This window comes from Mercenaria mercenaria, chromosome 1, assembly GCF_021730395.1.
Source record: "Mercenaria mercenaria strain notata chromosome 1, MADL_Memer_1, whole genome shotgun sequence".
Lineage (NCBI taxonomy): Eukaryota > Metazoa > Mollusca > Bivalvia > Venerida > Veneridae > Mercenaria > Mercenaria mercenaria.
The window spans coordinates 97,977,288-97,998,619 of NC_069361.1; the positions used below are offsets into that span (position 1 = coordinate 97,977,288).

General features: G+C 35.5%; 1 protein-coding gene across 2 annotated transcripts in view; it reads left to right on the top strand.

Annotated features, from left to right (window-relative positions):
* LOC123529374 (endoplasmic reticulum lectin 1-like) overlaps positions 1 to 13,080 on the top strand; it is a 33,228-nt gene extending 20,148 nt beyond the window's left edge. For both annotated transcript variants that reach the window (XM_045309687.2, XM_053518174.1), the window contains 4 exons: positions 401 to 510; positions 853 to 930; positions 4,259 to 4,337; positions 10,296 to 13,080. In XM_045309687.2, coding sequence (XP_045165622.2) covers positions 401 to 510; positions 853 to 930; positions 4,259 to 4,337; positions 10,296 to 10,370 — 342 coding nt within the window. In that variant the 3' untranslated portion in view covers positions 10,371 to 13,080. The remainder of the gene's footprint in view (positions 1 to 400; positions 511 to 852; positions 931 to 4,258; positions 4,338 to 10,295) is intronic.
* The last annotated feature ends 8,252 nt before the right edge of the window (positions 13,081 to 21,332 follow it).

A 21,332-nucleotide genomic window follows, 5' to 3' on the forward strand; every position in this document is an offset into this window, starting at 1 on the left:
GTGCTTTTACAGTATACACAACTGTTAGGTGCTAATTTTTGATATGGCAAATAAGTCTGTTGTCTACCAAATCATGAAACTGAAATGATGCAAAAATTATCAAATTTACCATATTCAAGAGCCTACCCTAACCTATATATGTGTTTGTTAATCTATTTCTTTTTAAAATTAAGAACATCTCTTTATTTGACCAAATGTTACTTCTTTTCTGAATGGTAAATGTATGAATTTAAACAAATTGATACAATTTTAAAGACTTAATTTCTTAAGTGTTTTTATAGCCCTTTGCTGATGATCTGGTATGATCGTGTATTATGTTTGTATTACATAAACTGTTACATTTCGGGGCTAATCACAGAGAAATTAAAATGTACATCACAGACCATTTATTTTTATTCAGGAAACTGGCAGTGTAACAACAATACTTTTAGGGCATTGGAACAAACAGAAACATTTAGACTGGCTGGAGAAAAACCCAGCCAAAAAGCCAAAGGGACCTCAAAGTAGAAAGTAAGTTCTCACTAAATTTCATCACTGAATGCCATATTTTGTTGAGTGTAAATTGGCATCTAAAACATGTAATTTAGATTGAAAAGAGTTTTAAATGTAACCCAACAGCTAAAACATACATTGCTGTGTATCATTGAAAATAAGATATACAGCTTCGTCATGTGGGTAAGCTGGATAAGATATCTATGCAGAAGGTACATTATATATCCATAGCAGCTCCTCCATGAAGATTTAAACTTTGTCTTTACATTTGTTTAACTCTTTCTCCACATGTTTCATCTTTGGATATTTTGGTTGCTTTTTTTTTTTAAGAATTAACCAATTATGTTGATTTATTTACAGGCAAATATCATTGTACTACAGCGGAGGAGATATTTGTGATTTAACTAATTTACCAAGACATGTAGAAGTAAAATTAAAGTAAGTACATATGAGGAGCATTTGAAAAGTAGCGGCAGCAGTCGCCATTTTTACATGCGCCCATAAGTGTGGCATATCAATGGAAAGAGTATTGATTTTTCTGTCCAACTGACTGGAAATGGCACTAAAATCATGTGCAAAAACACATTTAATTAGCAGTTGAAATACATACTGTAAAATCATTTAATTTCGTGGGCATGAAATTTCGTGGTTTTGGTCAAAACGGCAGTTTCGTGGGGATATAAATTCGCGGATTTCAACTTTTGAACATAAAATGAATGGGAATTTTACTTGTTCGTTGGGATTAAATTTCGTGGATTGACTTATCCACGAAAATTAGTCCTCCACGAATATTAATGATTTCACAGTATAGTATATCATACTGGCTGAAAAAAATGGCTGAATCTAGCTGCAATTTTTGCAAAGAGCAGAGGGCATATTGTAAGATACACAGACTGCTTTGCATCAGTGCATCAGAAATTAAAGCCGACTTGGACAAAGTGTATGGGGACAGTGTGCTGCCATACTGTACTATTGCCCTATGGGTATCTCACTTTTAAAGAGGGGAGAACCAGCACCAAAGATGAGGCCCGACATGGGCACCCTCGGACTGCTGTGTCTGACAAAGACGTTGATGCAGTGAGAGTAATAACTCTAGCTGATAACTGTATACCAGCGAATGTGCCCCCTTGGTGCAGCTTTGAAAAGTGCAGCGCAGTTGGAAGCGCTGTGTACCAGTGTATAAACAGTATACCTAAAGAGCACTTTCAAAATGCATTTTCTGAGTGGCTTTTGCACCTGGAAAAGTGTGTACAGTCAGGTGGAGAGTACTTTGAAGGTCTCACATAGTCATTTCTTGGAAAATGACTGATGTATGGATAGCCCGCCACTGTTGCCACTACTTTCCAAACGCTCCCCGTACATTATGATGTGATTTAATTAATTTTCTAAACTTTGTTGAAGTAAAGTCAAGTATATTGGAACACTGATTTTCGAAGCATCGATGACTCGTGCATCCAGGGCTTGCTTGAGCAATTCATATGGTCCTCAGTCTTATTCCTTATATTTTGTATGTATGGGTTGCCTGAAACACTGGATAAATCAAGTATTTTGCTTATCCCTTTGGGACCTCGAGTGATTGATGTTTCAGTGTACATACATTGTGATGAAAGGGACCTCTGTGGCTTCCTTGTTAATGTCACTGACTTTGAATTATTTCCCATGACCTCTGTGGCTTCCTTGTTAATGTCACTGACATTGAATTATTTCCCCTGACCTCTGTGGTTTCAGTGTAGAATTCTTTCATGTAAGGAAGCCATCAAGCTGGCTTATAGAAGGTCAGTTGTTCTACCAAGGTACTCGTACATGCCCAAAATAATGCACAAAGGGTCACCTGGGGTCTATCTGCACTGTAAAAAGTTGATGTATGGCCTATAATTGTGTCAGTGTGGTGTCAAAACTAAAAGGTCGAGTTGACAAGAGAATAAATATTTAAAAGTCATTCATTCCTTGCCTTCATTTCATCTTCTTCCAGAAACATTTTAGTAGATGAAAAATTAACACTGCTTTCCTGTAGGAAAACCTGTTTTACAACTGTAAAATGTCTGTTAAGAACCTGACTTTTATCATTTCATAATTGTAAAAGGTTTAAGACCCACCACAACCCAGTGACCTACTTTTTCCCCCCACATGAACTTTGTGCAAATCATTCTGATAATAATGGTATAATACAGCTATTCTACATGATGACAGCTGGATTATTTAGGCCTTCCCGAAACTAATATGTTTTTACAACTTCATCTGCAAATTTATTCCATCATTCTCTCTTCAGTATAAAAAGAGTAGAATAATAACTATCTTACATTGTAGAAACAAAGTGTGGTCTAAACTCTTATGGAAAGACAAAAGAATACAGTTATTTTGTGGCACATCTTTAAGAGGGAGTAATGAGTTCAATCCATTCCCCTGTTCAACAGTTATTGAACGGACAACCAAATTTTAAGTTGAAAAGGGACCATAACTCTGCCAAAATTGGATGCATTGTAACCATCAAAATCAAACTTGTTCTGTATTTTATAATCCAAAAATCAAAAAGCAGTCATAGTTCTGGCAAAAATAAGTGGAATGTAATCAAAATCTCCTGTGACCTGTATTTTATCACCATATACTGTAAACCTAGAATTGTTTTCGCGCTTTTTAAATTAGCGCCTTTCACGGGTAGTATATTTCCGTGAAATTAAATAGCCGCGAAAAGCTCTGTTCTAACAAAAACGCGAAAGATTCTAGCTTCAGCTTATATAGATCGCTATAAAATGGTTCTGTGTTTACACATACCTGGATATTAATAATTCATATTCTAGTACCGTAATTGTATAACATGAGTGCACAAATCCACATTAGTTCAATTGATTTACAATTTACTTATTTATGAAGCAACAGCATTTTCAATATCGATCCGTAAGGCAAACAGGGGATAAAAACAAAAACAATATGCATCTATCGAACAACATATACATGCAATTTGCAGTCGGCAGCCAATACGATATATTATTTGTACCGGTAAGTAAAATATTGTGTCTATTTCTGCTAAGTGTGGATTAATCGCCTATTTAAATGGCAAACAAGTGACAGTGTAATAACAGCAATTTACTGACTGTCAATAATTGGAGGTGTGAATAACTGTTGATATGGATGAAAAGGATTAGGGTGCATTTATAATTGAAGGGTACAATAAAACTGAATGTTTTCGAGAATACTATAAATGATTTGATTTCAAGATTTTATTTACAATAAATGCATAAGTCCCACAATAGCGGGAAACATAAGCAGTATGATATCATATATTTATATACATAATGGAAAACGGCTATATGCAGTGATACTTACCTTATTATACTGAATATGTTCACTTGCAACTTCATATTCGCGGGATTCGCGATGGATATGATTTCGCGAAGATTTGTATCCGCAAAAATGTTCATGTTTTGAAAATCGCGAAATATAGTATCCGCGAACATTTCTAGGTTTACAGTAGCTATGAACCAAAAATAAACTATCCACCTATCGTTTCAAGATTTACCACAGGTGCACAGATGGATGTACTGTAATGGCTACTCCGTTATACACCTTCCTGAACTTCTTTTACATATCAGTTGTATTACTACCAGAAATAGATGATCTCTCCCAAGATAGTGATGTTGGCATTTGCTTGCTACAACCATTTGCTTGCTACAACAATATGAAATATTTTTAAAGTTGTTCCTGTCAAGATCTATTTTTAGAGACACTTGTTTTTTATGTGATGATAACTTGTAGCCAATTATTTCAGATGTTTACAAAATCAGAAACAACCTCATGCTGTTGCCATCTACCTGGTAGAGCCATCTCCTTGTGAATATGTGTTAGGTGTAAGTATACTTTATTTCCTGTTTATTAGTGCATCCAGACAGTATTTAAGGAATCAGAGGACAAAATTATTAATAAACTACTAAGTTTTAGTTACAGCCTACCTTAGTCATTTCATCATTTTTATAGAGGATGCATGGTCCGTTACTCCACTCAAGAAGATATGACACTATCTTTTCTAGCATAAATTTATTTAGAAATAAAACTTGTCAGTATCGACTTACTATTCCTGTGAAATGCAAAGAGCTTTTTATGAACTTATTATTTCATATACCTTATTATCCCCCGACGAAAGTCGGAGGGATATAGTTTTGGCGTTGTCCGTCCGTCCTTCCGAGCTCACATTTGCATACTTAGGTGGCTATAGGAACAATAGGTAACTGTACTTTTTCTTTGATGTCATTCATTCCGTAAGGCTTTTATGTGGCTATTTTTCTCTTACGTGGCTAAAAGAACAATAGAGAGAACAAAAGAGTAGGCACATAAGTATCCATATGTAGGAAGGTCCGTCCGTCTTTCCATCCGTCCGTCCTACCATCCGTCCGGAGCTATATCTAGGAAGTGGTTGGGAATATTTATATAAAACTTTATATACATATTCACCACTATGAGGATATGTGGCCCGTCAAGTTTCAGTCAGATTGCCCAAGTAACACCAGAGTTATGGCCCTTAGAAGTTTTTAGTGTTAACTATATAGGGTACTATAAATGTCTGAATGTCTATATCTAGGAAGTGGTTGAGAATATTTAAATAACTTCATATACATGTTCAACACTATGAGTTTATGCGGCCTGTCAAGTTTCAGTCAGATTGCCCTAGTAACACCAGAGTTATGGCCCTTAGAAGTTTCTAATGTTAACTATATAGGGAACTATAAATAAGGCAATTTCTGCATAATAACTTTTGATATATTTGACCTAGAACTATGAAACTTAAATAGAATTTAGATCACCATAATGTGGTTGTGTACACACAATTTTGTTTGGATTTGTTTTGTAACTTAAGAGTTATTGACCATTTATTGTATAAAAATCCACATATTTGTACATAACAAACTTACCATTAGGTAGAATTTCATTAAATTTCTTTCATTTTTTTCCATGAACATTTATTGTAAACATGTGAAGTTGTGTACCCACACCTGGTCACCCCCTTACCTTGTTCACACACCCCCCCCCCCCCCCCCCCCCCCCCCCCCCCCCCCCCCCCCCAAAAAAAAAAAATCATTCCTTATTTAAGATTTTTTTCAAACAAACTTCATATACATGTCCACCACTATAAGGTTATGGGGCCCATCAAGTTTCAGTCAGATTGCCCAAGTAACACCAGAGTTATGGCCCTTAGAAGTTTTTAGTGTTAACTATATTAGGGTACTATAAATATGGCAATTTCTGCATCATAACTTTTGATATATTTGACCTTGAACTATGAAACTTTAACAGAATTTAGAGCACCATAATGTGGTTGTGCACACACAATGTCGTTCGGATTTCCTTTGTAACTTCAGAGTTATTGCCCCTTACTTGTATGAAAATCCACATATTTGTACATTTGGTAGAATTTCATTGAATTTCTTTCATTCTTTTCCATGAACATTTATTATGAACATTGTGCACCCACACCTGGTCACCCCCTTACCTTGGTCACACCCCCCCCCCCTCCCCCCCCCCCCCCCAAAAAAAAAAAAACCAAAAAAAAAAAAACCTTCCATGAATATTTATCAACATGCAAGTTGTACCGTTCTTCCAAGTCACCCCTCCACCCAGTCATGCCTGCCACCGTTCATGCATCTTCTGCCCACCCCCCACTTCACCCCAATTTTTAGCTCACCTGAGCAATGCTCAGGTGAGTTTTTCTGATCGCTCAATGTCCGGCGTCCGTCGTCCGTCGTCTGTCGTCTGTCGTCTGGCGTCTGTCGTCTGTCGTCTGTCAACATTTAGCTTGTGTATGCGATAGAGGCTGTATTTTTCAATTAATCTTCATGAATATTAGTCAGAATGATAACCTTGATGAAATCTAGGCCGAGTTCGAAAATGGGTCATCTGGGGTCAAAAACTAGGTCACTAGGTCAAATCAAAGAAAAACCTTGTGAATGCAATAGAGACTGTATTTTTCATTTCTTCTTCATGAATATTGGTCAGAATGATAACTTTGATGAAATCTAGGCCGAGTTCGAAAATGGTCATCTCGGTCAAAAACTAGGTCACTAGGTCAAATCAAAGAAAAACCTTGTGTATGCGATAGAGGTGGTATTTTTCAATTAATCTTCATGAATATTGTCAGAATGATAACCTTGATAAAATCTAAGCCGAGTTCGAAAATGGGTCATCTCGGTCAAAACTAGGTCACTAGGTCAAATCAAAGAAAAACCTTGTGTATGCAATAGAGGCTGTATTTTTCAATTCTTCTTCATGAATATTGGTCAGAATGATAACTTTGATGAAATCTAGCCGAGTTCGAAAATGGGTCATCTCGGGTCAAAAACTAGGTCACTAGGTCAAATCAAAGAGAAACCTTGTGTATGCGATAGAGGCTGTATTTTTCAATTGATCTTCATGAATTTTGGTCAGAATGATTGCCTTGATGAAATCTAGGCCGAGTTCGAAAATGGGTCATCTCGGGTCAAAAACTAGGTCACTAGGTCAAATCAAAGAAAAACCTTGTGTATGCGATAGAGGCAGTATTTTTCAATTGATCTTCATGAATTTTGGTCAGAATGATAACCTTGATGAAATCTAGGCCGAGTTCGAAAATGGGTCATCTGGGGTCAAAAACTAGGTCACTAGGTCATATCACGTAAAAACCTTGTGTATGCGATAGAGGCTGTATTTTTCAATTGATCTTCATGAATTTTGGTCAGAATGATTGCCTTGATGAAATTTAGACCAAGTTCGAAAATGGGTCATCTCGGGTCAAAAACTAGGTCACTAGGTCAAATCAAAGAAAAACCTTGTGTATGCAATAGAGGCTGTATTTTTCAACTGATCTTCATGAAATTTAGCCAGAATGATTACCTTGATAAAATCTAGGCTGATTTCGAAAATGGGTCATCTGGGTCAAAAACTAGGTCAAATCGAAGAAAAACATTGTGTATGCAATAGAGGATGTATTTTTCAATTGATCTTCATGAAATTTGGTCAGAGTGATTGCCTTGATGAAAACTAGGTCGGTTTTGAATATGGGTTATCTGAGGTCAAAAACTAGGTCACTAGGTCAAATTAAAGAAAAATCTTGTGTATACGATAGAGACTGTTTTTTTCAGTTGATATTTATGAAATTTGGTCGGGTTGATTGCCTTAATGAAATCTAGGTCGAATTTGAATATGGATCATCTGAGGTCAAAAACTAGGTCACTTGGTCAAATCAAGGAAAAAACTTCTGTATGTGATAGAGGCTGTATTTTTCATTGATCTTCATGAATTTTGGTCAGAATGATTGCCTGATAAAATCTAGGTCGAGTTTGAACATGGGTCATCTAGGGTCAAAAACTAGGTCATATCTAAGAAAATGCTTGTTTTAATCGCAAGAGACCAATTTTTTGGTCCAATCTTAATGAAAATTGGTCAGAATATTTGTTTCCATGAAATCACTAGGTCAAACATGTTTTACACTGTTATGGAGTGTTTCTTAGGTGAGCGACCTAGGGCCATCTTGGCCCTCTTGTTTTTTTAATTTTTAATTTTTCATCAATATTTATAATCAACATGTGAAGTTTTGTTTCCTCACCCATTCCACCCCCCCCCCCACCCCCCCCCCCCCCCCCCCCCCCAAAAAAAAATATATATATAAACTATAAATATATAAATTTTCCATTCCTTTTTTTATGCCCCCGAAGGTTTTGAAGTCTGTCGTCGTCAGATCTGTCCAGTACCTAGGCCCGCAATTTTTCAGTGTCCGGTCCATAATCTTTGCATCGATGGATGATTTCAAATAACTTGCATGAAATGTTAACCAGTAAGACGAGTGTTCGGCGCAAAACTAGGTCCGTAACTCAAAGGTCAATGTCACACATAGACATTAAAGGTCATTTTTCATGAATAGTCCATTCGTGCCCCGGTCCATATCCTTTGTCACCATGATGGATATCAAAAACCTTGGCATGAATGTGTACCAACAGTAAGACGAGTGTCCCCGCGCGCCAAGACCCACGGTCCCGTAGCTCAAATCAAGGTCCCCACACTTTAGATGTTAAATAGTTTCCATATTTCAGTGATGTGAGTGCATTCGTGTCCGGTCCATATCTTTGTCATCCATGGATGGATTTCAAATAACTAGGCATGAATGTGTACCACAGTAAGACGACGTGTCATGCACAAGACCCAGGTCCGTAGCTTAAAGGTCAAGGTCACACTTAGACGTTAAAGGTCATATTTCATGATAGTGCATTGATTGGCGTGTCCGGTCCATATCTTTGTCATTCATGCATGGATTTTAAAATTATTGGGCATGAATGTGTACCACAGTAAGACGACGTGTCACGCACAAGACCCAGGTCCGTAGGTCAAAGGTCCTAAACTCTAACATCGGCCATAACTATTCATTCAAAGTGCCATCGGGGGCATGTGTCATCCTATGGAGACAGCTCTTGTTTTTTTAAATGTTCAAACCTTCAACATGCACCAACCTTGCCCCCAGCCATGTTCAAGATATCTTACTTGATTTTGTTCTCTTAAGGACATCATTCTGTTCTTTTAAGTTCAAATGTACATGTTAAACAGCAACACTTGGTGCCAAACCACTCAAAGACAATATTTCGTTCCAGTTAAACTTCAAGCTCACATTTCAATTAACTGCATTTATTTTTAAAAGCTAAGCTTATTACAGTAAGCATATTCCATTTAAAATAAATTCTTTAGTCAGGATCAAAGTATCATACATTTATTATGTACTCTTTAATTATGTCTCTCACCACACAGTGGTGTGGGAGACATATTGATTTACTCCAGTCTCTGTGTGTGTGTGTCTGTCTGTGTGTCTGTCTGTCACAAAGCTTGTCCGCACTCTAAGTCAAACATTTCTCATCTGATCTTCACCAAACTTTAACAAAATGTGTTTGACCATAAGACCTCAGCCAAGTTCAAAAACTAGCCAAATCGGTCCAGGCATATTGGAGTTACGGCCCTTGAATTAAGAAAAATCGGCCTTTTTACTCTTGTCCGCACTCCAAGTCAAACATTTCTCATCCAATCTTCACCAAACTTGAACAAAATGTGTTTGACCATAAGACCTCAGCCAAGTTCGATAACTAGCCAAATCGGTCTAGGCATATTGGAGTTACGGCCTTTGAATTACCAAAAATCAGCCTTTTTACTGTTGTCTGCACTCTAAGTCGAAGATTTCTCATCCGATCTTCACCAAACATGAACAAAATGTGTTTGACCATGAGACCTCTGCCGAGTTTGATAACTAGCCAAATCAATCCAGGCATTTTGGAGTTACGGCCCATGAATTACCGAAAATCGGCCTTTTTACTCTTGTCTGCACTCTTAAGTCGAACATTTCTCATCCGATCTTCACCAAACTTGAACAAAATGTGTTTGACCATAAGACCTTGGCCAAGTTCGATAACTAGCCAAATCGGTTCAGGCATTTTGGAGTTACGGCCCTTGAATTACCAAAAAATCGGCCTTTTTGCTCTTGTCCCCACTCTAAGTCGAACATTTCTCATCCGATCTTCACAAATTGAATTGTAGTGAGTAAACAGTATATAAAGACTGACTTGCTATTTAGATGACTAGGCAGTTGTGGGAGACATTCGCTTTTCTCAAAAGCAGCTCTAGTTAAACATTTGTTTTCTGTTAAATTCATTTTGACTAATGAAATTATTTGCTTCCTAGTAACATCGATAACTTTTTGCCATATATATTTTTTGCCATTCCTCACCACAAACCCTTTCGGTGGGGGATACCAGTTCATCGAATTTGCTTGTTCTGTTCAAATTTTTATTTATACTTTTCAGGTTGAATCTACGTTATTTTGTGGTCTTCTGGAGCAAGCAGATGACAATGGATTGTTTGACCATATCAATGTTTAATTATTTTTGTAACATACTGTTTTTTTTTTGTAAAATCATTGCCAATATAAATCCATTACATGCAAGCTAAACGGTTCATATACTCACATGATCATAATGCCAGTTTGTATATACATGTAGTTGTAAACTTACATTATTCTATATCTATTTTATCTATCCAATCGTGAAGGTTTCTTTGAAACACGTGACCATACAATATATTACTGTATTGGACGCATGTGCGTACAAAATAACCTGTATTTTTTTCCATATTTGGGCGGTTCAACAGTCCCATGTTAAACATACAATAAAGCTCGAAACGCATGAAAATGTTCCGAATGTAAATCGAGTGAAGTAGGCGCTCTATTTACAGAGTTTGATTATGCATCTTGAAATCAGGATTATATATCAAGAAAAGGCAGAAATAGCTACAATATTCAGTGAATCATTTTTAATTTAAACTAAAATAAAATAGATATAGAATAAAAAGGTTATCAATTTTAATATTGTACTGTGCAATACGAGATATACAATATGGAGATATATTTGGACTCGTACCCAGCTGGGAAAACCATATTGGACTCGCCTAGCGGCTCGTCCAATATGGTTTTCTCAGCTGGGTACTCATCCAAATATGTCTCCATATTGTACAGAACAATGTTAAATAACCTAATTATTGCACATACTTGAAACAATCTGTACCAGGAAGTATTAAATGTGAAAACTTTTGACTTGATAACAGTGTTTTCAAACCATGTGATGGTGAATATAGAGTTGTTTTTTTTTTCTGGTAGAATACCAGTAGATCATTTTATGATGCCATTATTGATGAAAGATGAACCTACAAGGAAATTATTTTGGTTTCTATTTTTTGCTTGCACTAGTTTCAGAGATTGTATAGGTTTAAATTATATGTTAGCTTCTCAAAATTCTTACATAAAAGCTAAGCAAGATAAATGAATGCAGAAAGTACTAGAAGTGTTTTAACATGTTTGATTGTAGATGGATTGATAGAAATTTTCTAATGAGAATTATTTTTGTTGCATCTGACTTTTCAGAGGTGTTCAGCAAAGGTGCTTGTGTTACAGTAATGGATATTGTAAGGGATGCAATGTAAAACGATAACCCTTTGCATACTGGAATGACCAGTAAACACGCTTATGTAAAGTTATTGTGATGGATATAAAATGATTATGTTTGTTCAAACAGCTTATGCACGCAGCATTTGTTGTCCCTGCAAGGAAAAACCTAAATGCTGTAATTTCTTGTACTGTGTGTTGTGTTGATTATACTGCTAATGTGTGGTAGTTTAATATCTGTTTTAAACAGGTGTATTATAATTATCTATTACATGTAAACATTGGATTATCAAAATATATCTGGTATTTTGAAATTTCAGCTTTATTATCACTGGTAAGAAACTATAAAATGTGTAAATTTAGTCAAAACAGGAAATAAAAAGAAAAATTGTTTGTATTACGTGTAATATCAAAATATTTTTCACTCTAGAACACCATATTTCACATTTTCGCCAATGGCTTGTCACTCGTGAAAATACTGCATCTGGAGTTCACTCGTGAAAGATGTTTCAATCTTACAATGAAACAAACAAATAGCCTCCATGTATGAGCTATAAATGCAAAAATATGAAAAAATAGTACAGAGACTATAGTATTTTTAGTGTAGATCGGTTACTGTGATAATAGCTTGATAACCAGGCCCCGTGTTCACACAACATTTTTCAGTCTCAGCTGAATTTGAGTCTGAAATTTTAATATCAATTTTACTAAAACTTCAAGGTTAAATTTCAACTGAGACTGACCATCAATACTGAATAGCCACTTGAAAATAGTTATTAACTTAAAATTTAGTTTTAAACATGCTATTTAGATATAATGACAAATTAAGTTTCGTTATCAAACTCAGCTGAGACTAAAAATGTTTTGTGAACAAAGGACCAGTATCACATATAATGTTTTAGTTGTTCAGAAAGTATGATGGTACTGGTAGTATATTAAGTAGCTAGTAATGTTTGTATTTATTCTCAGTAGTAGAAATAAGAATATACCGGTACCCACTGATCCTGAAAATAAAAAATCAACAGGTCTAACAAAATGCTCTGGAAAACTTCAAATTTTGTATATGTATATATTTTCTCTATGCATTTAATCTTCATCAGTGAAAATCTGTAACTAAGTGAGCACTTGTAGAGCTAGATTTCAAATACAGTAGTATAATGTTAGATGTATATAATTTCAAATAAATCCGAAGTTATATGTATCCTGGTGTATGTTAAAGTCAGTGCAAGCAAGTTACCATTAAGCCAGACTTGCTGTGTAGGCAACTGAAGTCAGAAAAAATTGTCTTTTTAGCTCACCTGTCATGAAGTGACAAGGTGAGCTATTGTGACCACTTGATGTCTGTCGTGCGTAGTGCATGGTGCGTCGTTCGTCAACAATATCTAAAAAAATCTTCTTCTTGAAAACCACTGGGCAGAATTACACCAAACTTCACTGAAATGATCCTTGGATGGCCCCCTTTCAAAACTGTTCAAAGAATTGAATTCCATGCAGAACTCTGGTTGCCATGGCAACCAAAAGGAAAAACTTTAAAAATCTTCTTCTCAAAAACCAGAAGCTCTAGAGCTTAGATATTTGGTGTGAAGCATTGCCTAGTGGATCTCTACCAATTTTGTTCAAATCATGACCCCGGGGTCAAAATTGACCCCGCCCCAGGGTCACTTGATTTACATAGGAAATCTTTAAAAATCTCTTCGAAAAACCGGAAGCCCTAGAGCTTAGATATTTGACTTGTACATTGCTAGTGGACCTCTACTAAAATTTTTCAAATCATGACCCGATCAAATGACCCCTCCAGGGTCCTTGATTTACATAGGAAATCTTCAAAAATTCTAAAAATAAACGAAGGCCTAGAGCTTAGATATTTCACATTCATTGCCTAGTGACCTCTACAAAACCATTGTTCAAATCATGACCTCCTGGTCAAAATTGACCCCACCCCCAGGGGTCAATTGATTTTACATAGGAAAGTCTTCAAAAATTTTCTAAAAATAAACCTGAAGGCCTAGAGCTTAGATATTTCACATGTAGCATTGCCTAGTAGACCTCTACAACATTTGTTCAAATCATGACCTCCTGGGTCAAAATTGACCCCGCCCCAGGGGTCACTTGATTTTACATAGGAAAATCTTCAAAAATTTTCTAAAAATAAACCTGAAGGCCTAGAGCTTAGATATTTCACTTGTAGCATTGCCTAGTGGACCTCTACAAAATTTGTTCAAATTATGTCCCCCGGGGTTAAAATTGACCCCGCCCCAGGGGTCACTTGATTTTACATAGGAAAATCTTTAAAAAAATTCTAAAAATAAACCAGAAGGCCTAGGTCTTAGATATTTGACATGTAGCATTGCCTAGTAGACTTCTACATAATTTTTCAAATTATGACCCCACCCCATGGGGTTACTTGATTGTACATAGAAAAATCTTCAAAATTTTCTAAAAAAATAATCCAGAAGAGCTTAGATATTTGACATGTAGCATTGCCTAGTGGACCTCTACAAAAAAATGTTCAAATCTTGACCCCCAGGGTCAGATTGACCCAGCCCCAGGGGTTACTTTATTTTATGTTACTATAATAGCTTATTTAGTAACTTCTTTATTATTGGCCGTAGAGAAAAACCGTGACCACTTTTCTGTGGTATACAACATGGATGGTACCTCCAATTTTTAGGTGTATTTTGACATATCTGTACCTTAAAGAAAATTTTAACTATATTTACTCATGATTCTTTTGATTGATCTTGATTACAATTTTTTGACCTTCTTGTCCTGAAGTGCAATGATAACAGGTGAGCAATATAGGGCCATTATGGCCCTCTTGTTTTGTATTAGTATGTCATTTTCCAAATTTTATTTCATCAGCAATATCACATAATTTTGCAGTTATCATAATATGTTATACAAATGTTTTACTGCTTGTTTTAATTTATTGGTTACTACAACTGTATACTTGTATGACTAATGCCCATGTTCTGTAATTGTTTGATTTTAATATTGTATTTACCATTATTTATGTGCCAAGATTTTATACTTGTGAACATAGATTTTGGAATTAAAAGACTGCCAAGATACTTGTATGTTGTTTATGTTCCAGGAACAATTGCAGCTATCTAAATTAGCTAATACTGGTCACTTAATTTGTCAATGTAAAATTTAGCAGTTTCGACTAAAACAGCTATTTCATAGGGGTTTTAATTTGTGATTTTCAAAGTTTAAAGGTCCTTGACGTCAAATCACTTGCCCCTTACCGATGTGGGTTCATGCCTCACTTGGGGTGCTAAATTCTTCATGTGAGGAAGCCATCAAGTTTGCTTACAGAAGGTCGGTGGTTCTACCCAGGTGCCTGACCGTGATGAAATAATGCACGGATGGACACCTGAGGTCATTCTCCACCATCAAAGCTAGAAAGTCGCCATATGACCTATAATTGTGTCCGTGCAATGTTAAACCCCAAACAACAAAAAACAGGAATTTTCATTTTTAGTAGGGATCTAATTTTAGTGAATTTACACTGCTACCAAATGCATGAAAATTAGTTACCTGTGAATATAACTGTTACAGTATTATTTATATTTCACAGCACATTTGTACATGTATATAAAATCAGACAAATAGTTACTTTTAAATTTTTGGTTTTGGCAAATGTAAAATAATTATCTTTTGTAAACTTACATCAGTTATAGAAGCATCCTTATCGGGCAGAACTGTTATGGAACACTATTGGATATCACAGAAACCAACATTTTTTGCTCTATGATTGTCTCTTAAACAGAAATCTAGATCATCTGTTGTTACTTTTTAAATGTTTGTATACTTTAAATGTGTGTTCTTCTGCAGAACAGATGTTTTTAAGGGGAAAAAATGTTATTTGATTGAAAAATGCCATTTCTTTTTTTTAAAGAACACCATGAAAATAGAGCCATAGTTTCACATATTAATGAATCATGCATAATATTCAGTTGAAACTCGGTATCTTGGAAAGTCCGATCTCAAAATTCCAGCTATTGAAGACATTTTTAAGTCCCAACCCGAAAACATGTGCACAAAAGTCAAATTTCCCTTATCTCAAAGTAAAACGCTTGATCACTTGGAATTTGTGATACCGAGTTTCAACTGTATGTTTTACAGTTTTGTTGTACCCCCCGACAACAAAGTTGTAAGAGGGGGTATACTGGTTTCAGGTTGTCTGTCCGTAGACGCAATCTTGTGCGCACCATCTCTCCTTATCCCCTTGACAGAATTTAATGAAACTTCACACAAGTGATCAGTACCAACAGTAGTTGTGCATGGGGCATGTTAGGTTCTTTTAGAAAAAAAATTTGCAGAGTTATGGGACTGTTTTTTTGTTACTATACTATATACATAGACACAATCTTGTGCGCACCATCCTCCCCTCATCCCCTTGACACAATTTAATGAAACTTCACACAAGTGATCAGTACCAACAGTAGTTGTGCATGGAGCATGTTAGGTTCTTTTAGAAAAAAAATTTGCAGAGTTATGGGACTTTGTTTTTTTGTTACTATACTTTATACATAGACACAATCTTGTGCGCACCATCTCTCCTCATCCCCTTGACACAATTTAATGAAACTTCACACAAGTGATCAGTAACAACAGTAGTTGTGTATGGGGCATGTTAGGTTCTTTCAGAAAAAAAATTTGCAGAGTTATGGGACTTTGTTAGGTCACCTGTCACAAAGTGACAAGGTGAGCTTTTGTGATCGCGCGGTGTCCGTCGTCCGTCCCTCCGTAAACTTTTGTTTGTGACCACTCTAGAGGTCACATTTTTCATGGGATCTTTATGAAAGTTGGTCAGAATGTTCATCTTGATGATATCTAGGTCAAGTTTGAAACTGGGTCACGTGCCTTCAAAAACTAGGTCAGTAGATCTAAAAATAGAAAAACCTTGTGACCTCTCTAGAGGCCATATATTTCACAAGATCTTCATGAAAATTGGTCAGAATGTTCACCTTGATGATATCTAGGTTAAGTTTGAAACTGGGTCACGTGTCATCAAAAACTAGGTCAGTAGGTATAAAAATAGAAAAACCTTGTGACCTCTCTAGAGGCCATATATTTCACAAGATCTTCATGAAAATTGGTCAGAACGTTCACCTTGATGATATCTAGGTCAAGTTCGAAACTGGGTCATGTGCCATCAAAATCTAGGTCAGTAGGTCAATTAATAGAAAAACCTTGTGACCTCTCTAAAGGCCATATTTTTCATGGGATCTGTATGAAAGTTGGTCTGAATGTTCATCTTGATGATATCTAGGTCAAGTTCGAAAGTGGGTCACGTGCGGTCAGAAACTAGGTCAGTAGGTCTAAAAATAGAAAAACCTTATGACCTCTCTAGAGGCCATATATTTCATGAGATCTTCATGAAAATTGGTCTGAATGTTAACCTTGATGATATCTAGGTCAAGTTCAAAAGTGGGTCACATGCCCTCAAAAACTAGGTAGTAGGTCAAATAATTGAAAAACGTTTTGACCTCTCTAGAGGTCACATTTTTCATGGCATCTGTATGAAAGTTGGTCTGAATGTTCATCTTGATGATATCTAGGTCAAGTTCGAAAGTGGGTCACATGCCTCAAAAACTAGGTCAGTAGGTCAGATAATAGAAAAACCTTGTGACCTCTCTAAAGACCATATTTTTCATGGGATCAGTTGAAAGTTGGTCTGAATGTTCATCTTGATGATATCTAGGCCAAGTTCGAAACAGGGTCATGTGCGGTCAAAAACTAGGTCAGTAGGTCTAAAAATAGAAAAACCTTGTGACCTCTCTAGAGGCCATACTTGTGAATGGATCTCCATAAAAATTGGTCAGAATGTTCACCTTGATGATATCTAAATCAGGTTTGAAACTGGGTCATGTGCCATAAAAAACTAGGTCAGTAGGGCAAATAATAAAAAAAACCTTGTGACCTCTCTAGAGGTCATACTTTTCATGGGATCTGTATGAAAGTTGGTCTGAATGTTCATTTTGATGATATCTAGGTCAAGTTTGAAACTGGGTCAACTGCGATCAAAAACTAGGTCAGTAGGTCTAAAATTATTAAAATCTTTTGACCTCTCCAGAGGCCATATTTTTCAATGGATCTTCATGAAAATTGATCTGAATGTTCACCTTGATGATATCTAGGTCAGTTTCGAAACTGGGTCACGTGCGGTCAAAAGCTAGGCCAAAAGGTATAAAAATAGAAAAACCTTGTGACCTCTCTAGAGGCCATATTTTTCATGAGATCTTCATGAAAATTAGTGAGAATGTTCACATTGATGATATCTAGGTAAAGTTTAAAACAGGGTCACGTACCTTTGAAAACTAGGTCAATAGGTCAAATAATAGAAAAACCTTGTGACCTCTCTAGAGACCATATATTTCAATGGATCTTCATGAAAATTGGTCAGAATTTTTATCTTGATAATATCTAGGTCAAGATTAAAACTGGGTCACATGAGCTCAAAAACTAGGTCACTATGTCAAATAATAGAAAAAACGACATCATACTCAAAACTGGGTCATGTAGGAAGAGGTGAGCGATTCAGGACCATCATGGTCCTCTTGTTTTTTTGTTACTATACTAAATACATAGACACAATCTTGTGCGCACCATCTCTCCTCATCCCCTTGACACAATTTAATGAAACTTCACACAAGTGATCAGTAACAACAGTAGTTGTGCATGGGGCATGTTAGGTTCTTTCAGTGACAAAAATTGGAGAGTTATGGGACTTTGTTTCTTGTTAACATACTATGTACATACAGTCTACATATGCAATCTTGTGCGTGCCTAATCTACCAAACCCTTGCACACAATTTAATGAAACTTCACACAAGTGATCACTTGTGCATGGTACATTTTACATTCTTTTAGATAAATATTCTGCATAGTTATGGGACTTTGTTTTTTGTTACTATACTGTATACATACAGTCTATATACATACAGTCCACATAATTATGCAGTCTTGTGTGCGTCAAATTGCAATGTACTGTGTCAGTGCATGCGGGGGGTACATTCATCACCTTTAGTGATAGCTCTAGTTGTGTTTTATTTTACTTTTTTACAATTTCTGACAAGTTTTGTCAGAATCATTACAATGTTCCTGATATATGCATAATTAGGTACAAGTCTATTAACCATTGTTAACCTTTAGCATGCTGGTGGCAAATGATTTTGTACTGTTCGCCATTCAGTCAGTAAATTTTCAGTGAACACCCCTTTGAATAATAAGTGGTACTGCCCAAATTGAATAATGGACCAATCCATTTTAGAAATTTAGCAGGGTAAAGGTTAATGAGTTTGCCTCCAGATTTATGTCAAATTTTCAAAATAAGAAAAAACTTGCACTAGATAGTTCTTGTAAATACATGGTCAAAACAGTGCTTCAGTCAAATTCTGGTTTGTATTTATAAAAGCATGTATTTAGTCCATAAAATGAAAAAAAGCTACCGACTCTGTTTTAGGCGCACTGAAAAAATTGACTGAAGTTAATTGTGCTTTATACACTACTCGTAAAATATCAACTGCAGTAATGCTTATTTCTGATAGTGTGGTACATACCTGGAGGCATTCCCTTTAATTTGTATACTACTTGTGAAAGGAAATAATTTTTGACTTTTAGAAAGTAGATAATTATTTTCTATTTATATATTTTATTAATATTGAGAGATTTGTAGATATATATTTCATGCATAACTGTTAAGAATTTTTCGTTGTTATAGAATTATCATAAGACTTTCTGATATTTTTTTCGTTTAGCTTAGTTTCAGTGAAACACCACTTGATTGAGCATCATTGACTCTAGCTCCGAATTTATAATGTTCTGGACAGAACACATATCTACACTTAAAGATAATCATTTTCACTGGAATCTCTTTAGGAAGAGAAAGCAAAGGTTGCAAAAGAAAGTTTGACTCTATCTTGAATAATGATAAAAATATGTCTTACTTTGTTTCTTTTCTTTACATATTTCATAAAACATTAATTTGAGGCAAATACCTAATGATGCAAGGACAGATAGCAGTGAAAAGTGCAAACTGAAACTCTGTCTCCAGTAACTATGAAATTATCTCCCTTTGTTTGTTTTCTCATGTTATCTTTATAAAAATTTAAGCAGTTTCCAGATGTTATTAGTCTAAAACTTGAATAGATGTTACATAGACTGAACTCGTCAGTGCAGTCGAACAAGTATTTTTAGGGGATGGGTGGTAGTGGGGTAAGAGTCGCCTATGGTGATAGCCCTTGTTTATGACTTGCTGTCAGTTGCATAATAAAGAATGTCATTTTACCACTATTACTGTTTGTACTACTTGAATCTTATATGCCAATATTTAAATTCCTGTCTAATTGTCAGTTGTCATATTGGTTCACTGGTTCATGTTTTTTTCCCCAAAATTCTGGTTTTGGCATATTTGTAAAATTTGATCTTTTCTAGAGAAAATATATGTCTTCATCTTGGATTTTTAGTGTAAAATTGAAGTAGGTAAGGGCTAAAAAATGTGTAGAATAATGCAACATTATAGCCCCCAGATACTAGTATCTGGGGGCTATACTTGAGTCCACTCCATCCGTCCTTATGTCGGTCACTATAAATAGATGCCTTCTTTGCAAAATGCAAGATTCAGAACAGCTACAGAATATATTATTGTCAGTTGTTATAATGTATATGACCTTAATACTGAAATAAATATTTTTGAAGATACACCTTTTTCACTATTTTATTTCCTGGCATTAAGCCAATTTCACTGTACCAAAGTGCCCTGTTTCGGTTGTCAAATCTTGCAATATTATCCTCTCCACTACATTCTTAGTGCACAAATACTTATGGACAAAGATTTGGAAATTGAATAAAGGAACATTGCCTTTGCTATTGACTTTTTATATTCAGTGTGTTATCATTGAAATACAAATACAAATACAATTGAAACAAAATTCAACCGTCCCTGTTCAATCTGACAATGGTTGACAAATCCCCTCTTTGATTTTGTTTACAGCTTGACTATTCGAAGAATACAGGTAGGTTATATTACTACACTTACCCATTCGTCTTCATGTGCATCAATGCCCAGATTTGGTAAAGTTTTTGTATGTGAGCTGGTATCGCAGTAACCACTTGTGGGAATGGATTGAACCTTCAGTCTATTATCCACCTTGGTGAACTGACTTGTAGTGCAGAGGCTCTGTAACTCTTTTTGCTTTTTAAAAAAAAAGTTATGCCCCATTTTGAAAAAAATTTTGTCAGCTTATTTAATGTAAGTTGGTATCTCAGTACCTGTTTATGGGAATGGATTGAAATTGCCCCTTTTTAGCTTGACTTTTTGAAGAAAAAGTAGAGCTATTGCACTCTCCACTGTGTCGGCTTCGGTGTTGGTTAAAGTTTTTGATAGTCAAATGTCTCTGTTACTATCAAAGCTATTGACTTGAAATTTAAAATACTTATTAACTATCAAAGTCTACACCAGGAGAAACAATCCCCATAACTCTGATTTGAATTTTGACAGAATTATGCCCCTTTTTAACATAAAATGTTTTGTTAAAATTTTTGATAAAGTCAAATAACTCTGTTACTATCAAAGCTATTGACTTGAAACTTAAAATACTTATTTACCATCAAAGTCTACACCAGGAGAAACAATCCCAATTACTCTGATTTGAATTTTGACAGAATTATGCCCCTTTTTAACATAAAATGTTTTGTTAAAATTTTTGATAAAGTCAAATAACTCTGTTACTATAAAAGCTTTTGACTGGAAACTTAAAATAGTTATTTACTATCAAAGTCTACACCAGGAGAAACAATCCCCATTACTCTGGTTTGAATTTTGACAGAGTAATGTCCCTTTTTAACATAATATGTTTTGTTAAAATTTTTGATAAAGTCAAATAACTCTGTTACT